At 45.9% G+C, this 16,632-nt stretch overlaps 1 protein-coding gene across 2 annotated transcripts; it reads right to left on the bottom strand.

Annotated features, from left to right (window-relative positions):
* Window positions 1-3,115: 3,115 nt before the first annotated feature.
* Window positions 3,116-15,808, bottom strand: LOC123084852 (MADS-box transcription factor 1). 2 transcript variants are annotated; one of them, XM_044506382.1, is made up of 8 exons: window positions 15,329-15,804; window positions 7,519-7,594; window positions 4,864-4,925; window positions 4,674-4,773; window positions 4,099-4,140; window positions 3,968-4,009; window positions 3,620-3,762; window positions 3,116-3,478 (listed from the first exon to the last, which is right to left on the bottom strand). In XM_044506382.1, exons 1-8 carry the CDS (start codon window positions 15,511-15,513, stop codon window positions 3,400-3,402), a joined length of 729 nt encoding a protein of 242 aa, XP_044362317.1. In that variant the 5' UTR covers window positions 15,514-15,804; the 3' UTR covers window positions 3,116-3,399. The 2 variants fall into 2 exon arrangements, with proteins under 2 accessions (XP_044362317.1, XP_044362318.1); XM_044506383.1 differs by lacking the exons at window positions 4,674-4,773; window positions 4,864-4,925 and having other exon boundaries at window positions 15,329-15,808.
* Window positions 15,809-16,632: the final 824 nt, after the last annotated feature.

Genomic DNA, 16,632 nt, shown 5'->3' with positions numbered 1-16,632 from the left:
CCAAAATGTTCCAGAGCCTTCTGGAATGTTTCAGGTCCTAGTGGGACAACCCCCCTAAGCCTTTGGGGTCAAGGCTCAGGTTCCTAGTGCCCCCCGTCCAACTATTCTTTTGGAGGCAAGGCTCCCAGGGGAGGAATCCTAGGAGGACACTCCCTCCTGGTTTGACAAACTAGGGGACGAGTCCCTTATCCAAGTCGCCCCTCCTCCCTTGGCCCCACCTATATATGCAGGGGGCAACCCCTAGGGACACACTAAACCCTTGGAGGTTGCCCCCGCTGCTCTGCGCCCTAGTTTTCTCTCCTAGTTTGATCTATACAGGGACATCGCTAGGCTGCCTCCCTCATCTCTAGTTTTCTTGGTGTCTTTTTGTGATGGACCACAGAGTACTGCCGAACCTCTAGATCGGTATGCGTGGATGCCTCGGAGGTACCGTCTACTTCATTACTAGAATGTGAATTATCTAGGCAAAATTTTCACGATTGAGAAGTTTAAACTAGCTGCTGGAATTGACGAATCTTCACTGACATTACTCTGCTTACTCTACGTTCTAGTTGGTGAGTTGATAATTATCTGCACCTTCATAGTATTCCTAGGTGAGATTGTGTAAGGTAATTAAATTTTTGACGCGTAGCACGTTCCCCTACAGTTACAACTTGTATTTCACCCGTGGTGGCGTGGTGCAACTTATACTCCACACACGATGTAATCGTACTCCATGCAAACTGCAACCTATACTTCACACACGGCGCAACCTGTACTGCATGCATAGCATAGCTCATATTGCGCACTAGCACAACTAATACTCCACGCGTACCACAACTTGTTCTCTGCACATTACATAACTCGTATTTCACATGTAGCACAATCAGTACTCCAAATACAGGTACACGAGCTGAGTGTTATGTAAAACAAGAAAAAGCAAAGAGAAAACTAGCAAATGTAACATCAAAAATATTATATGCACGCGCCATGATGTTTCCTTGCTCGCCACGCGTTGAACTACGGGGCCACCATAAGAGAACCCGCAAGGTTACCCTCATCGGTTAATAAAGGTGTAGTTTTGTACAAAAAAATCAATGAGAACTTTACCCTAACTAACGCAGCTGCTACAACGCATTGCAAACTAATCGATCTCTAAGAGCAACTGTAGCAGAGTCGTCATATTGGCAGCCTTGATAATGCGTATGAAGCATGCTCCATTTGCTTATGGAGGCTACCGAGGTGATGCGTAAACTCAGAGTCAATGGGACATCCTTTCCTAATTTTCGAGACATCCCCACCCAAGGCAGGGGATCACATGAAATTTCTTTCGCGCCACAATGTTTGCTGGATGGAGTGCCCTCCAAAAGTTGGCCCAAAACGTTAAATATGGAGGCTGAGAGGCCCAAATATGAAGGGCGCTCTAAATTTTATTGCGATCCTGACATGTATGACGACTCTACTAGAGTGGTATTTTACGCCAGCCATCATATTAACGGTAACTGTGCAGTTCATGGCCTTTTTGGCGATCCTGCTAAGGTCATTCTAAGGTTTTCTTTTTTGCAAATATCGTCCCACTAATCATGAAACCGATGACACTGTAAAAAGGAAAATGTCTAAACTTATACAGACTAAGAGGACCTTTTCCACGTTACCGATAAATCTGCACCCAAAAAATTTGCAAATGACTCACACTGACACACATTGTCGGTCAGTCGAAGAAACGCTAAACAGATAGAAACGTGTGCCACTCTGCTTAGCACAAGTATTTTGATCCATACATATTCCCTCCCCTCCGTCGCCCCCTCCCCCCCTCCCCCCGGAGACCGAGGGGCTCCAACTCTAGCCGCCGGGTCATCGCTCCTTCCTCTCCCTCCCCTCCGTCACCGCCGGTGGGCGGCGGGGCATAGCCTGTGCGTGCGGCGGCGGCGGCGGAGGCACTCCTCCCTCTCGCTGGTCATAGGGTGACACGGGGCGCCCTGGCTCAAGGGTGTGACCCCGATCTAGACTGCGGCGGCACCGATTTGGTTCATGACGGCCCAGATCTGGACTACGGCGATGTGGCGGCTGGCCGGCGTCCTAATGACGGCTATGGTGTCAGTGTTGGCGACGACGATGGCTGTGGCGCGACGGCGTCGGGGGAGGCGCGGGCTGCGGGCGCGGCGACCTGCCCTGTTCGGGTGGCGGCGGCGGCATGGAGGGCCTGATGGTCACGTCGGCGGCCGGCACCTTCAGTTAGATCTGTTCTGACCGGTGCAGCCGGCGGTGGTGGTCATCTCTTCCGTCAGAGGTGGCCGGCCTGCGGCTGGGTGGTCGGATCTCGAGATTCGTCATCTAGTCCCGGCCACGAGTTGGGCAGACATAGTTGCTGGTGAAAACCGAGCCGTTGACGGGCGATGGCGGCCTTTTGCGCCGTTACCTTGATGAAGGCATCGTCGTGTAACTGTTGTCGACCCACTCGTGCTGCTTCGGGGGAAACCCTAGGATCTGGTCTTCCAGTCCGAACAATGGCGGTACTACGATGTCGTTTCTCTCTTGGGAGCATCATTTGTGAAGCAGCTTTGGAAGACAGAGGCAGGAGGTGAAGCGGCTTCGTCTTGCACGGAGCTTCGGTGGAGCTGACAAGTCATGCCTGACCGACAGATACTACGCTGAGTCATGCCTGGTTGGCAGGTGCTACGCATGACGGATCTTCCAGAGTCTTCGCGTCTGGACGGACAAGCGCAGGGCGGTGGCGCCGTTGGGCACCATGGTGGTGTCGATGGATGTCTGGAATGGCAAGGGTGATGCAGATATCTTTCCTGAAGATGGGTCAGTGGTCCGATGATGATGACGGCTTTTAAAACGTATGCATGTGGTGTGCATTTTCGGTAGGCTGCATCAGTTGTTGGTCCCGATACGTTATGTGGATGGATCGACGACGACACCGGTTTTAGATATAGGGAGTGAGAGCACTCCACATTATTGAGTTTGTAGGTGTGAGTGATGGTTTCGGGTGAATTGATGTATGTTCTTGTTAGACCTTTGTGAAATAATTAATAAAGATGGCTGAATGCATCGATTGATGCAGAGGCCAGGGGTTTAACCTCCTTTTTTAGAAAAAAAATGCTACCTATTAATCACTACAAGTCCAGCACACAGTATAACAAGTGACACTCAAGTCCAAGCACACTAGCTACATACACGGGAGGCAACGCCAGACCAGGTGACGTCCCATGTCTGTGGATCAATAGACCATTACAAGAGTTACGTACTCGACTCGAATGAATCGCCTGTTTTTATTCTTCAGGGAAGTGCAATGAGCGGCAGTCTCAGTATATAAACCAGTGTGCACTACAACAATAATATCCAGAGTTCCTGGACTCCAGATTGGGCGTACAATACGTGTTGAATCATGCCTGGCTCATCGTCTGAACTTAATCATATCCAACCTGCAAAAGATCCAAGGTGTCCATCAAGGCGCTGTGGAGCCATGTCTTCGTTGTTCAGCTGATGGTACCTTCACACAGCAAAAGAAATCACTTCAATTTTGGACGGATCAAACACTCATGTTCTGAACAATTACAAATCGGAAGAAAAAATAGTTTATGCTTAGCAGAGATTCGGTGGGTTAAACCGATGGCCATGCAGAAAGATATACCCAATTTGCATGGAGGAATCATGTTCCGGGCGTTGCAGCAGTCCCGGATAAGTAGTCTTGATGGCATGCCCACTGGAGCTACCGTGCCCTCCATCTTGCCATGACATATGGAGCGCATTCTCGGCACAGCTGATGTCATGCAACTGGCACTCCCAAGAAAACAGTCATGAGAAATTTTATTGCCCACACTGAACTCGTTTTTTTATCAGAATGAATATAGTTTATATGCCGTGTAGTTTACAAACTTCGTCCAGCAAAGGTATGCAATTTGTGTTGGCAACAAAGTGAAGGTTCAAAATTTGATATAAAGACAGAAAGCGTAAGTTCTAAGCTCAGTGATGATAGTACCTTCTTCCTCAGGTCTTTGTTTTGATCCAGCAATTCTTGCTCCTGTAGAACATCATTTTGCCATTATATATTAACAGAAGGAGCATGCAATATAGGGTCAGGATTATCTGAAGTTCATGATTCATCATTACCTTACTTTTCAGGTCATATAACTCATCAAGTAATACTTTATTCTGCAAAAAATGTATGCTTTGTCATAAAGCAAGGCAAAACCAGCGACAGAACTGTGATGTTTCAGCTAATGCTATAAAAAATGCCTTAAGAGTTCAGCTGCATACTAACAATAATGGATACAACATCATTTAGATGCTCTGAAGTTAACAGGTTTTCACTAAGACAATTCGAAACTAATACATGCATCATCTTCAACTGATGCAGTATCTGTATAATACTCCCTCCGTCCCATAATATAAGAGCGTTTTTTAAAATGTTTTAAATGAGAAACAACCACGGGAGAACTTTGAGCATAGAAAAAAAAAACAGAATCTAGCATAAAATGAGGTAGCATTTCAAAAGAAAATCCGAAAACGGTATAAGAAAAAATTAATAAAAAGATGATGGTTTGTTATAGAGGGACCTTGAGCCAGAGCGTGCCCATGGTGCAGCGGTCAACGCTCTTATATTATGGGACAAAGGGAGTAGAAAAATATCTGAAGTTGCTGAACCTGAGCCTATGTAATATACATGGAAATTTCAAATTCTCTACCTTTCTTGTCCTGATATGCTTGAGAGATATGTCTATTTGGTTCTCAATTTGCTCAAGCTCCCTCATGGTAAGTGGGCCCAGATCCTCACCGAGAATATTTCTACGACACGAGAACGAGGACTGATAAGGTGGAGAAACATTGCAATGTATATACAACAAGTAACTTTTCAACCCAATCTCTAGAAACTACCTTTGTGAACTTTGAAGATATTCAAGTCTGGTCTTGAACTTCAGATATTCTTGGTAATTTATCTAGTTTCAAAAACAAAAAAGGAAGCATGGTACATGTCAGTTCAAGTGACACAATACTTGCCGTGGAAACGAGAAGCTAAACGTACATGACAACAGACCATGTTGGCCAAACAAACAAGAGAGTTCAAACAAAATGTTGCCCCACCAAATGGAAGCTGGGAAAGATTGAAAACAACAACAGACTGCAAGAGGGTGCAATGTAAAGACCTAGCCTTGGACAATCACCTGAATATGTTTCCAAAAACTGGAGTTGGTTAAGCTGTGACTATGTTTACCCGTAGGGCATTTTGCTTAGCTTTTCTCTGTTTTCTTCCTTACCCCTTTGTAACATACTGTTTATAGGAATGAAAATTAACCGTAGAACAATTGTTCAGTTCTACGGTGTGCGGCTAAAAAAAAACAATCACCTGAATGTAATGGTTATTCACACACACAGCTATTCTGACCGAATATAGTGGGCACTAGCGATTACTGACTATATTTGCTCGGCCGTGTACCCACCTCGCTGCGCCTACCCGACCCTCGCCGCCGCCGCCACAGTCATTGCCGTTGACTCCCTGCTGGCGGAATCGACCGGCGCCATCCTGCAGCCCTGCTGACTTTTCCCGCAGCTTCCTGTGAGTGCAGGCCGCCAAAATAGTCATTTCCGTCGCTGTTGAGCTCGCCATCGCTGCAGCTCCGCAAGGGCACCGCGAAAGTCGGATTTCTTCCGGAATCGGACCGGCCGACCACGGCGATGTGGTAGGAAGGTCGACCCCAAGCCAGCGCCCGCAGGTGCTGCCGGATCTAAAAAAGAAGCCGTCCGATCAGGTTGCCGACGCAACCTTCATTCCTGGCGTCGTTTGCTACCTCCTCGCTGAACAACCACGTGCCTGCCCAGCTACGCAGCGTCGGTCTCCTCCGCTGCCTTGATGCGCAAGTCAAAGGTCCGTCGTCGGCGCTGTCGCTAGGACCGCCGCTGCACATATGGTATTTGTCAAATTCCCCCTACGCATTTGTTTACATATTGCATAAAAAAACGTCTCAAATAGACCGTTACATTTCTCCATTTTAGATGGTCTCCTCTGCTATCATGACCTAACTGACACTTGCAAACTCAAACAGTCCTTGGTTCCCAGTTAGGTCGAGGGCTGTTTCTTTGAGACCAAGTCATGGGTCATGATGGTCATGTCAGGGATTACTTTGCGTCGAATGCAGTTTAACCCCTATACTATTTTCGGCGCCTATTTAGGATGCGTCGACTCTCTTCAACACCATTGAGAAGGCTGTGGAGAGACATGATCCTTGGTTTGTATTGAGAAGGAATGCAACAGGGTAGAAAGTGCAAGTCCACTGTTGAAGATAATAGCAATCGTGCAAGTTCTTGCTTATGGATGCCCGACGATGCCATCCATGTCTATGTTCGCTTGGTGAAGATCTATCCTCGAGTGTGTGAGACGATTCTGTACATCTATTGTTGAGATCTATGGACCAGAGGCCTTGAGGGTTCCTAGGTAATGAAGAATATACTCAAAGGCTTATGGTAGAAAATGAAGAGAGTGGTTGCCCAGGTATGCTTGGATCCATTGATTGCATGCATTGGACTCGAAAGAATTGTCATGTTGCATGGCAAGGTCAATATCGAGGGCATTGCTTCGATCCAACCATCATTCTTGAGGCAGCTGCATCGCACGATCTTTGGATTTGGCATCCATACATTGATATGCTTGGCTCTCACCAATGATCGCAATGTCCTCCATTGATCTTCTCTTTTTGAAAGGCTTGTTGATGGTGGCAGTCCAACTTGCACTATGTTGTCGATCACAATGTGTACAACATGGGTTACTACCTTGCCGATCACATCCATCCTCCATGGGCCACAATTGTGTATACTATCCACAAACCAAAAGGTAACAAAGAGATCTCACTTTGCAACTTGTCAAGAATCTGCTGGAAAGGATGCTGAGAGAGCATTTAGTGTGCTTCAACAATGATTTGGGATTGTTTGTGACCCTGCTGAGCATTGGAAGCCCGAGACCCTATGGAAGATAATGGCATCATGTATTATCTTGCACCACACTATCATCGAGGATGAGAGAGAAGACCCGGAGGACTTTTGGCAACTGTTCAATGCCCACCCATTGCAGCCAGAGCATAACCCAAATAGGATCCAAGCCTTCATCCATGCACACCAACAGATCGAGAACCATTCAGCTCATAACTGACTTCACGAAGATCTTATTGAGCATCATTGGCGCCTTCACAGCACTTGATTCTTGTGCTTTAATCATGTTTATTTGAATTCTTAGTTTAGTTGGACCGTATGTTTTGTTTGAATTTGGATGGTTTATGTTTGAGAAGATCAAAAAAATTATGCATTTAGATTGTGTGCACTTCATTATTCAATTTTTATTTATTTTTATGTTTGGTAAGTTTGAAAATTTTGGAAAGCAAAAAATAATAGGATAGGGGATCTGTTGCAGAATAGTGATTTCCTTAAGTAGTTGGTAAAGTGGGATAGTGAGTACTTTTGCTAGTTTTAGTTTAGGAGGTCTACTAGAGATGCCCTAACCTCTTTATATTCAGGAAGGTATTAAGATTTTGAGATGCTTACTTCATTTTCTGCTGGAGGGGTTGCTTCTGGTGAGTTGTAGTTGCAGGTGCGGTATCTCTCAAGTATTTTGTACATGCTGTTGACATATGAAAACAAATGAATCAATTTATATTGCTTGACATGCGAAAAATATAGAAAAGTGAATACATTTATAATATCCAGAAGCATTGGAAAATGTAAAAAAAGAGAATATTAGTATGTGCGCAACACTTACTGACTGAGATGTGATCCTAGTATCATATAATGCCTGCTAGTCACCATATGTTGTTGCATAGCACATTCCCCTTCACTTGGCTCCAATGGAGGGCGTGTGGAGCTGTGTCTTCCACAAATATTCTTGGATCCGGTAGGCTTTGGTATCCACCGGCCGGCTTTGGTCTCCGGTGGATCCCTTTGGTTTCGGTAAACGTTTGTGGTCTTGGAGTATCTACAAGCTCTTTTCGACGTCTTGTTCTCAGGGGCGGCTATTTGCTACACATATTGTGGCCATCGATATCTTCTGGTCTACATCGACGACTCCCCAGTTGCTTATAAAAGCTCCTAGGTTTAAATAAGTTAGCTCCGCAGAGGCGGAGACCCAGAAGGCATCGAGCTTTGCTCATGTTGTGCCGTTGGTAGATTCGGAAGGACGAAGGTTTTGACACCCCTAAGAATTTGGATGTAATTCTATTTTTATGTAATATTTTTGTAAGGACTTGTGATATTTAATATATGACTAGGCTTTTCCGCCCCCAAATAAGGATGAAGCATAAACATGCCGAGAAGGGCAGATCCAGTTAATCTGGACCAACAATTCATGTCAATCCAGTTATCTAGATTGCTCGAATGATGACCGCTCAACATGTTTAACATGAAGTTAGTATAATACCAAATACCAATGTCTGCTAACCATGTAATTAAGGCGTAACTGATGTCCTACCGAATATCAATGTACAGTTAATTTGCTTCACAATATTAACGTGAATGTTATTTTTGCCATGAATAGTGACATATATTTGCATGTACACATTTACTGGTAAGAAGAAAAAGAATCACCAGATGATCCGCAGATCCAATTGTCATAGAGCTATCCCTTGAAGTTTTGCATGTGGGAAAACTAACTATGCTTAGTCCTTTCACAGGTGGCAAGAATCGACCGAGATACGAGCTATTCTAGATGGATCTTATTCCTGGTCATCTGAGAGACTCTATCCCAACCAGCTCATAATCAGTTCACGAAGGCCCCTGGAATCACTAACTCGTTGCACATTACACATATACACACCAACAACGGGATTTGTAAAATAACTAAGATTGTTTATTTTGTAGTAGTGTCTCTGGTTTGTGTGCGGGGCAATTATGGTGAAAGGGAGTAAATTATGATCTGTGCAACTAGTCAAAGCAAGGGGTCCCAAATGTCAGGTTTTTTCTAAACTACCTAAGACTAGATTCTTTTTTCCATAAAGGAGATTAAAACCTGCAGCCTCTGCATCATTGTGATGCACACAACCATCCCTAAGACTAGATGTATTAACAACATTCTTCCAAATACAATGTCATACACGATTTTTGGTCAATAGCAAAGGTACAGTAGTGTAGCTGGAGCTGGTGCAAGTAAGCATTTAATAGTTTCAACCTCGCACTTTTGCAAAGATTAATTCATTTTTCTTGTTCACATATTTTAACGTGTACGTAGCTTATGAGCATTTCACAACATTAAATTAGGGGTCCAAGAATCATTACTCCTTGTCAATAGTTTTTTTATGGGCTGGATCAAAATTAATCTCTTGCGGAGAACATATTCCCACTCCCTTGCTTCATCCTCCCGAGGGCGACTCAGGGGCGACCTAGGTGTTGTAGTGTCGCTTCCTCCTTCCCCGCTTCCCCCTCATCACCGCCGGAGGCAGCCGACAGGATCCCCTCGCGGCTGCCAGGGCGGTCCACTCTCGGGGGACTTGGCGGCTAGCCTGGTGGGTGCTAGGCCAGGAGCCTTTGTCTGACGAAAACCCTTGGCCGACGATGGCGAACACAATGTTGATGGCATTTTAGGTGCCATTCTACCCCTTGGCCATGACATTCAGGTACAACTTCCCATGCTCTCTCCTTCCTCTGTGCCCCAGGTGAAAACACCAAATCCCTATGATTGGGAGACAACGGTGCTAAACGTTGTTCTCTCCTTGGAGGCTCCGTCCTGGGCAGTGGGTTGTAGGTTGTGCAGCGACAAGCTCGGTTGGTTCCTGATGGGGCTCAGTTTATCTTCAGTAGCGGCATAGCTCTAGGATGGGTTGGATTCTTCCTCAGGTCGGCGCGCTCTCACACTTGTGTGGTCCAGATTGTCTGGCCATACAGTTCCCTCAAGCCTAGGCAAGAGGGGACTGGGCTCTCTACTTTGACGATTGTGAAGCGATGGTGCTGTTCAGACTTGGCGACCCTAGAAGTTGCTCGGATTAAATAGATTACCCTATGATGCAATATATTGATGATATGATTTTGGTCCTCCGGGCATGGCCCTCTTCAAGTTGTTTGGTTTAACACATTTTGACTTACTATGCTATTTCAATTGGGCTTAGTATCAACTTCCATAAGTCATCAATCATTCCAATCAACACTAAGGTTGCCTTGGTGTGTCTGTCTGTATCTAAGATCTTTGTTTGTATCGTAGTGTGGCACCTTTCACATACCTTGGCCTTCCTTGCAGAACCACTTGCCCCACAATTCAAGATTTTATGCCCTTAGTTGGTCGTGTAGAGAAAAAACTTTTAGCAACATTGTCTATGATCTCCTACGGTGGAAAATTGTCCCATCCAAGCGCGTCATTACTTCCCTACCAATCTTTTCTCTATGCGCTCTTGAGCTTCCTCCAAAAATTCTAGAGCCCCTAGTCAAAATCAGAAGGAGAAGTCTATGTAAGAAAACCGAGCAAGGAGGCAACTGCAATTCATTGGCAGCGGGATATGGCCTATCGCTCTAAAACCCATTGTGTCCATGGTGTTATTAATCTTTAGGTTGGAAGTGATGCCCTCCTCATGAAATATGTTCAGAAATTTTATAACTGGATGTACCTCCCAAACCTTATCTGGTCAACCTATCATGTCGTGGAAATCCCACATGTTGTTGACCCTTGTGAGTCCTTTTGGCGGCGAGATATTATGAATCTTAGCCCCATCTTCTAAGGCGTCTCTCGGATTGTTGTTGTGGTACTTCTGCGCTCTTTTGGAAGAACCTATGGCTAAACGACATGCTCTCTATGTCCCACCCAACGGCCTACTCTTTTGCTTCCTCAGAGGATATCTATGTCAAGGATTTCTTGGGGATTATGGCTGTTGGGGAGATATTTCACTTACAATTTTCGATACATATATGCCCATGCGGAGGTTCATGACCTTCAACCCTTGATGACCCACGTTGTTCTTGTGGAAGCCATGCATGATATATGGCACTATGTTTGGGGCTCAAGAGAGTTTATGTAGGCACTACTATGCCTTTTACTTCAAAGTTGTTTAAGCCCACTAGGCATACAGATGGATCTGGAAATCTAATTAAGTGTGTACTAAAGTTTAAGGTATTTGGTTTGCTCTTGCTCTATGATAGGTTAAATACCCTTAACATGCTTAATCGAAGACAATACAGTATTGGCCATGACATGGACTGTCTGTTATATGGATTTGCACACTGAAGAAACGATTGAGCACATGATCTTTGATAACCAATTTAGCAAATCTTCCTGGGCTAGCCTAGATATTTGACGGGGCCCTCTACCTCAAGGTTCCATATGATCACCCAAGCAGAGCAGGTTTGGAGCAAGCCCATGTTTAAGGACATATTTTTGTTTGCCTCCTGGAGTCAGTGGAAAGAATAAGTATTTCAGGGGCATTGTGTCCACCATTGCCTCTTGGAGGTCAAGATTAAAAGATGATTTTTCTTTCCTTACCCATAGAGTACTAAAATTTGAATTCTCGCATATTTTTTAAAGTTGCTTGACATAAGCGTATTACTGTTCGAGAGGTGATGGGTCATGCCCAAGCTAATGTCGAGTTTTAGTCTCCTATTGTTGTCACATATTAAGGGAGTGGGGCCTATACACGATTTGTAAATGCTCAACTCAATGAGGCCAACTATGTCTTTAGATGTCTTATTTATCAGGCTAGACTATACAAGGCTCCAGGAGGTTCATCTTTTTGGTCAACTCAATGTACAAGGCTCTTCTTACTAGCTACACCGCGCAAATTTTCCTTGCTTGTCATTTTGGTCATCTGATTTGATTGCTCATTTTGTTGGCTTTTAATTTAACACCCCCAACCCCATAACTGTATTCCTCATGGGTTTGGAACTAGCATCATAAGATTTTTTGGGCTCTAAGATCACTTTTTTGGGGTTGGTCTGAGTGCTTTGTGTTGGTCAATTTGGCTTTGCCATAATGATGATTTGTTTGAATAAATGATTATTTTCAATCCTTTGCAGGCTATTTACTTATCTAGCAACTAGATGAGGTTATGTTCAATGTTGCAGCGAACCGGCAAAAGGTCATTATGGAGGACATCAACAAGTTATCACAGTATTTATGCCCCAACATGGGTGCGAGTATTTTGTTTGAATAGGAGGAAGACCCCCGGCCTCTGCATATGGGCGATGCATGCAACCACTTTATTAATTATTTACAAAAGACCTTACAAAGAAATACAACAGTAAGTCTGAAGTCACCGTCTAGACAACATCTATTGCTACTCCTATCTAGTTGATGAAGGAATGCTGATAGTCCGAACCTAATACCAAACAGACCTCACAGCCAAGCCCAACATCTGAGACCCGAGGCCCCAACCAAGCCACTTGCCGGGTATGAGGCACACCCGGGTCTGGCGGACCCTCAAAGGCCGCCACCGCCAACTGCAACCACTCCATCTTTAGAGCTGTACTGACGCATCAACCTTGCCCGGTCTAGCTACTATGGACATTACCACGACGCCAAACAACACCACCATCATGCGCTCTTCCATCAACACACTCCCAACAGGGAGACCCTGCTGCTCCATGCCGCTGAGACCCGCCGTTGTCAACATGTCAGATGTAATGCCGCTCCTCCTTCGCGAACACCACCTGCTGCCACTGGTCCCATCCCCTCCACCTGCAGTTCATCTGCACTCGCAACCGAGCCCAGTGCCCCCGACGACGCCTCCAGGAAGGTCATGATGACGCGAACAGTGCCACTGCCGCCAAATCCGAAGAGCACTGAAGGTTTTCACCCGGCCGGGCATCGGGGTGGGTAGATTGGGCCCTCAGTTGCGCCTTCATGAAGGAAAGCGGCGCCCATGGGCGTCGCCGCCGCCGGCCGGCCAGACCGGCCAAGGTTCCCCCCAGACCCAAAGTACACCACCAGGGCTCACCATCACCGGAGCCTGCAGCCGCAAACCACCGGGACGACGAGAGAGGCAACAGGAGAAAGGGGAACCTCCATATCTGACGCAACGAAGCACATCGCCACGACCGGACTCCATCAGCGACCCGCCGCCCATGCGGCCGAGCATGCTGGCCAGCGTCGCCTGCAGACGTCGCGAGTCATCGGACAACGCCGCCTCGCCGATAGGGCCGCCGCCCAAGGATCCGCAGGCCACCAATGCGATACTCTGGCCCGCTGGCCGACGGGATTGATCCGGGCACCGAGATCCGCGCTGCCACCTTCCCCGGCGCCCGCGCGGGCTTTGCCGGCAACAGTGGCGGCGAGGGAGGGAAGGGGGATGAGGGGAGGCAGCGCGGCGAAAGATCTGATTGCCCCCGAGTCGCCCGGGGGACGACGCGCGAGGGCCGCGTCTCTACAGTGTTTCTTGGCGAGGGCCGCGTCTCTGTAGTGTCAATAATAAGGAGCACATGGGTGCCGGTTTAGCAACATGCTTTGTCATGACTGTGTGTAAGGGTGCAAACCAAGGAGAGCTAATCTTCCATTATCCAAAAATCTACTATCTGTCAATACTTCTTATAACATTTAGACTGAACACATGATATTATAGTATGTCACCTTAGAAATAATTTGTTCTATGAAGTAGAGAAAGCATGTCATCAGAGTAGAAAATGATCTTTAAGCTGAAGAAGAAGAAAACAAAGATGAAATAGAACTTAATGAAGATCCATAAATACGAACTGAACTGGGATTAGTCTTGTGTGAAAAGCTCTAAATTGTCACCACACTGAAAGAAAGGGTCACAAAAGTTGTCTCAGATCGAGTAAGTTCCACCGTGGATTGTTTAGATGAACTTCTGGGGATCGAGCTGGTGGCAAGTTGAACTAGATTTGAAATTGTAGCCAGAAATCCTGATTTTGAATCTATTTCAACCAGTTAGTGCAGGGGGATTTAGGACTCTATCTAACACATTCTTCAGCAAGGTTATACATATATATGTTTATGTCCAGCTAGTACGTAATGTTCTTTTCACAAGTGTACGCACGCCATCTGGTAGAACAGCATAATTGCTCCTCGTAATAAGATCCTCGTGAGATAGCAAAAGTTAACCGTGTATACATTATCTCGCATGCATGTATATTATTTAATGTACTGTGCATGCATCAGTTCACCCAGTTTAGCACGTGGTGGAGTCAACACTACTCATATATATATCTACTTCAATCGGTATATTGCATGCAAGCTAAGCTGGGTTGCTTTGACGACATGACGTGCAATTGATATCCTTGACGGTTCGGCAGTTAGTGCGCGGAACAACGGGCAGTAACTTTTCTTTTTTAGCAAAAGAGGGTTTCCCCTCCGATTTCCGTTAGAGAAACCAAGTGGAACAGTAACTAATGGAACAGTAAATGGATTACAGATCTCAGCTTCTCACCACATCCTAGAGTAAGCCAAACTCTAGTGTATCTTTTCTGAAGCAAATGCAAGATGTTTGCCTTCTCATTAATCAAGCAAGGAGAGTTTTAGGTACGAGAAACAAAGGTTCCGGCATCAGTCAACCCCCAAAAGGATAGCAAACAAAATCGAATTACTTGTGGCATAAAAGGTTCCTAAGGTGCTTATTAGCTTATAGTTCCAGCCAAAGCCCACATCTCGCTTCTTCTTTAATTTTGTTGATGAGATGAGCCCAGCCGGCGTTGTGAATGTGTACTGGATTTGCCATTTTGGGTGAGAAATATGTGGATCTGGTGAGCATATACGGGAGGAGATAGAGATCTTATGAGTAGAGCATGGGCCAGCGAAATATCCTCTAAATATGGAACGAATAAGCAACAACTTCATGGACCGCTTTCTTGTTCTTGCCGATTATAGCAAGTAATGTGAGTGATTATGATACGGTGTACATGTATTGAATAGCTGTCCGTCGCGAACTCCAGAAATCTACCCCAGCTGGATCGATGTGGTCAACAGATCCGACGCTTAACAGTATCTGGTTAAGTTGACCTTTCCGCAGCTGCGATACTCCACACACAAAAAAAGGAAGGACACTCGCTCGTCGCGCAAAATAAGGATGTTTTCTCATGTCCTTGGTTAATTGAACTGAAGGCAAGAAAATCAGAGGTTTGTTTGACCAGATCTTGACGAACCCATAGATCACATGAGGCCAAAAGAGAAGAAAAAAGAAAATGAACGGATAGGGTCAAAAAAAAAAACACACACACACACACAGAGGGAGAGAGAGTGAAAAACGCGGATCTAATTAACCTAAACCTAATCGATTTGAACATCAAACCTGCGCCAAACCTCGAACTCGGATGGACTTCCTTTTAGCCGCATCTGCTAGTGTTCTTGTTAATTCATTTCCGCGTGAGTCGTCGAGACTCTGGAGGTGGACGCCAGTTGGAAGTTGGAACAGCGAGGGTTGGTTTAGTTACGTACCATGAGGAGCTGGAGAACTCGAAGAGGCGGCCGCCGCCGGAGAAGATGATGAGGGCGACCTCGGCGTCGCAGAGCAGCGAGAGCTCGTAGGCCTTCTTGAGCAGCCCGTTCCGGCGCTTGGTGAACGTCACCTGCCGGGTTGTCTTGTTCTCGATCCGCCTGATCTCCACCTTTCCCCGACCCATCTTCCTTCTTCTTCCTCTTCCTCCTCCCTTTCTTTCTCTCTCTCTCTCTCTCGCTCGCGCTCTCTCTCTCTCTTGTAACTTTTTTGCCGCCAGCAGAGGGATGTCTGATCGTATGCTTTGCTTGCTCGGTGCCTAAGTCTCTCTCGCTCTCTCACAATTACTGTACCAATGATTTACTAGCTCGTCCACCCGTTTGCGTCTCTCTCTCACTGTAGCTCTGGCGAAGGTGGTGGTGGTGGAGGGGGTGATTGATGATTGATGTGACGTTAGTTCGTGGCGAGTCGGCCCCTCGCTGGACACGCAACAGTGCCGATCCGGACCGGAATCCATCTCCACAGCGAGGAAATGGGGGCCAGTAAAGGTGTCCGCACATCAGAGAGCAGACGTGGGTGATGGATAAAGTTTGATCGAGGCGGGATAGGACGTATACACGTGTCGACGGCAGTGTGGAGGAATAGACGACTTCATTATGGCATCGCGTGCTAGCGGCTAGCCTTCTAGGGCTTCGTAGGACTTCTCTTTCCTGTCAGCTCTCTCAAGTCTGAACTATCTTTACTTTCACAGCTCTCTGAAGTCTGAACAAGTGTTCCTTCATTTTCTTCAGCTCTCTGAACTATCTTAAATTTCGCTCTGGCTCTTCCTCTCTTTTGCTGCGGTTCGTCAGGGACCCTTTTGCTTGTTTTTATACTGGAAAATAGAAAGAAATGTTGGGCAACCCTTTTACAGGCTCAAAGGTAACTAGTGCTGGATTCCTGGCAGGCTTCCCGTATTTCGATCCTTGAGTTGGAGCACAAAGGAATCTAAGTTAGTTTGTAAAAAGATGGAATTAGGCCCTGTTTTTATTTTTTGATTGGGTGGAATAAGACCCTGTTTGAATGTGGGAACGAAAAAACAATGCATGATTCACCTGAATATCCTCCAAGAATACTCCAAAGCAACCATTTGAAACAGCACAGAAAAAATGCGTGAGTTCTAAACATAAGGAGAAAAAGGACATGAGGCAAAACCTCACGTTTGATTTCCTCCAAAATTTCTATAAATCGCTTCATTCCATAGATTTCATAGGAATCTTGGAGAACCATTCCTTTGTTCTAAATGGCATTGTAGAAATATTTCCTA

This window comes from Triticum aestivum, chromosome 4A (assembly GCF_018294505.1).
Source record: "Triticum aestivum cultivar Chinese Spring chromosome 4A, IWGSC CS RefSeq v2.1, whole genome shotgun sequence".
Classification (NCBI taxonomy): domain Eukaryota; kingdom Viridiplantae; phylum Streptophyta; class Magnoliopsida; order Poales; family Poaceae; genus Triticum; species Triticum aestivum.
This window is presented reverse-complemented; position numbering and strand designations above follow the sequence as displayed.

Coding starts and splice junctions, on each gene's coding strand:
- LOC123084852 (XM_044506382.1), bottom strand. CDS start 15,513: ATGGGTCGGGGAAAGGTGGAGATCAGGCGGATCGAGAACAAGACAACC. Junction 4,141..4,673: donor AGCATATCAGGACAAGAAAG/GTAGAGAATTTG, acceptor CATTTTTTGCAG/AATAAAGTATTACTTGATGA. Junction 4,010..4,098: donor TATATGACCTGAAAAGTAAG/GTAATGATGAAT, acceptor GATGTTCTACAG/GAGCAAGAATTGCTGGATCA.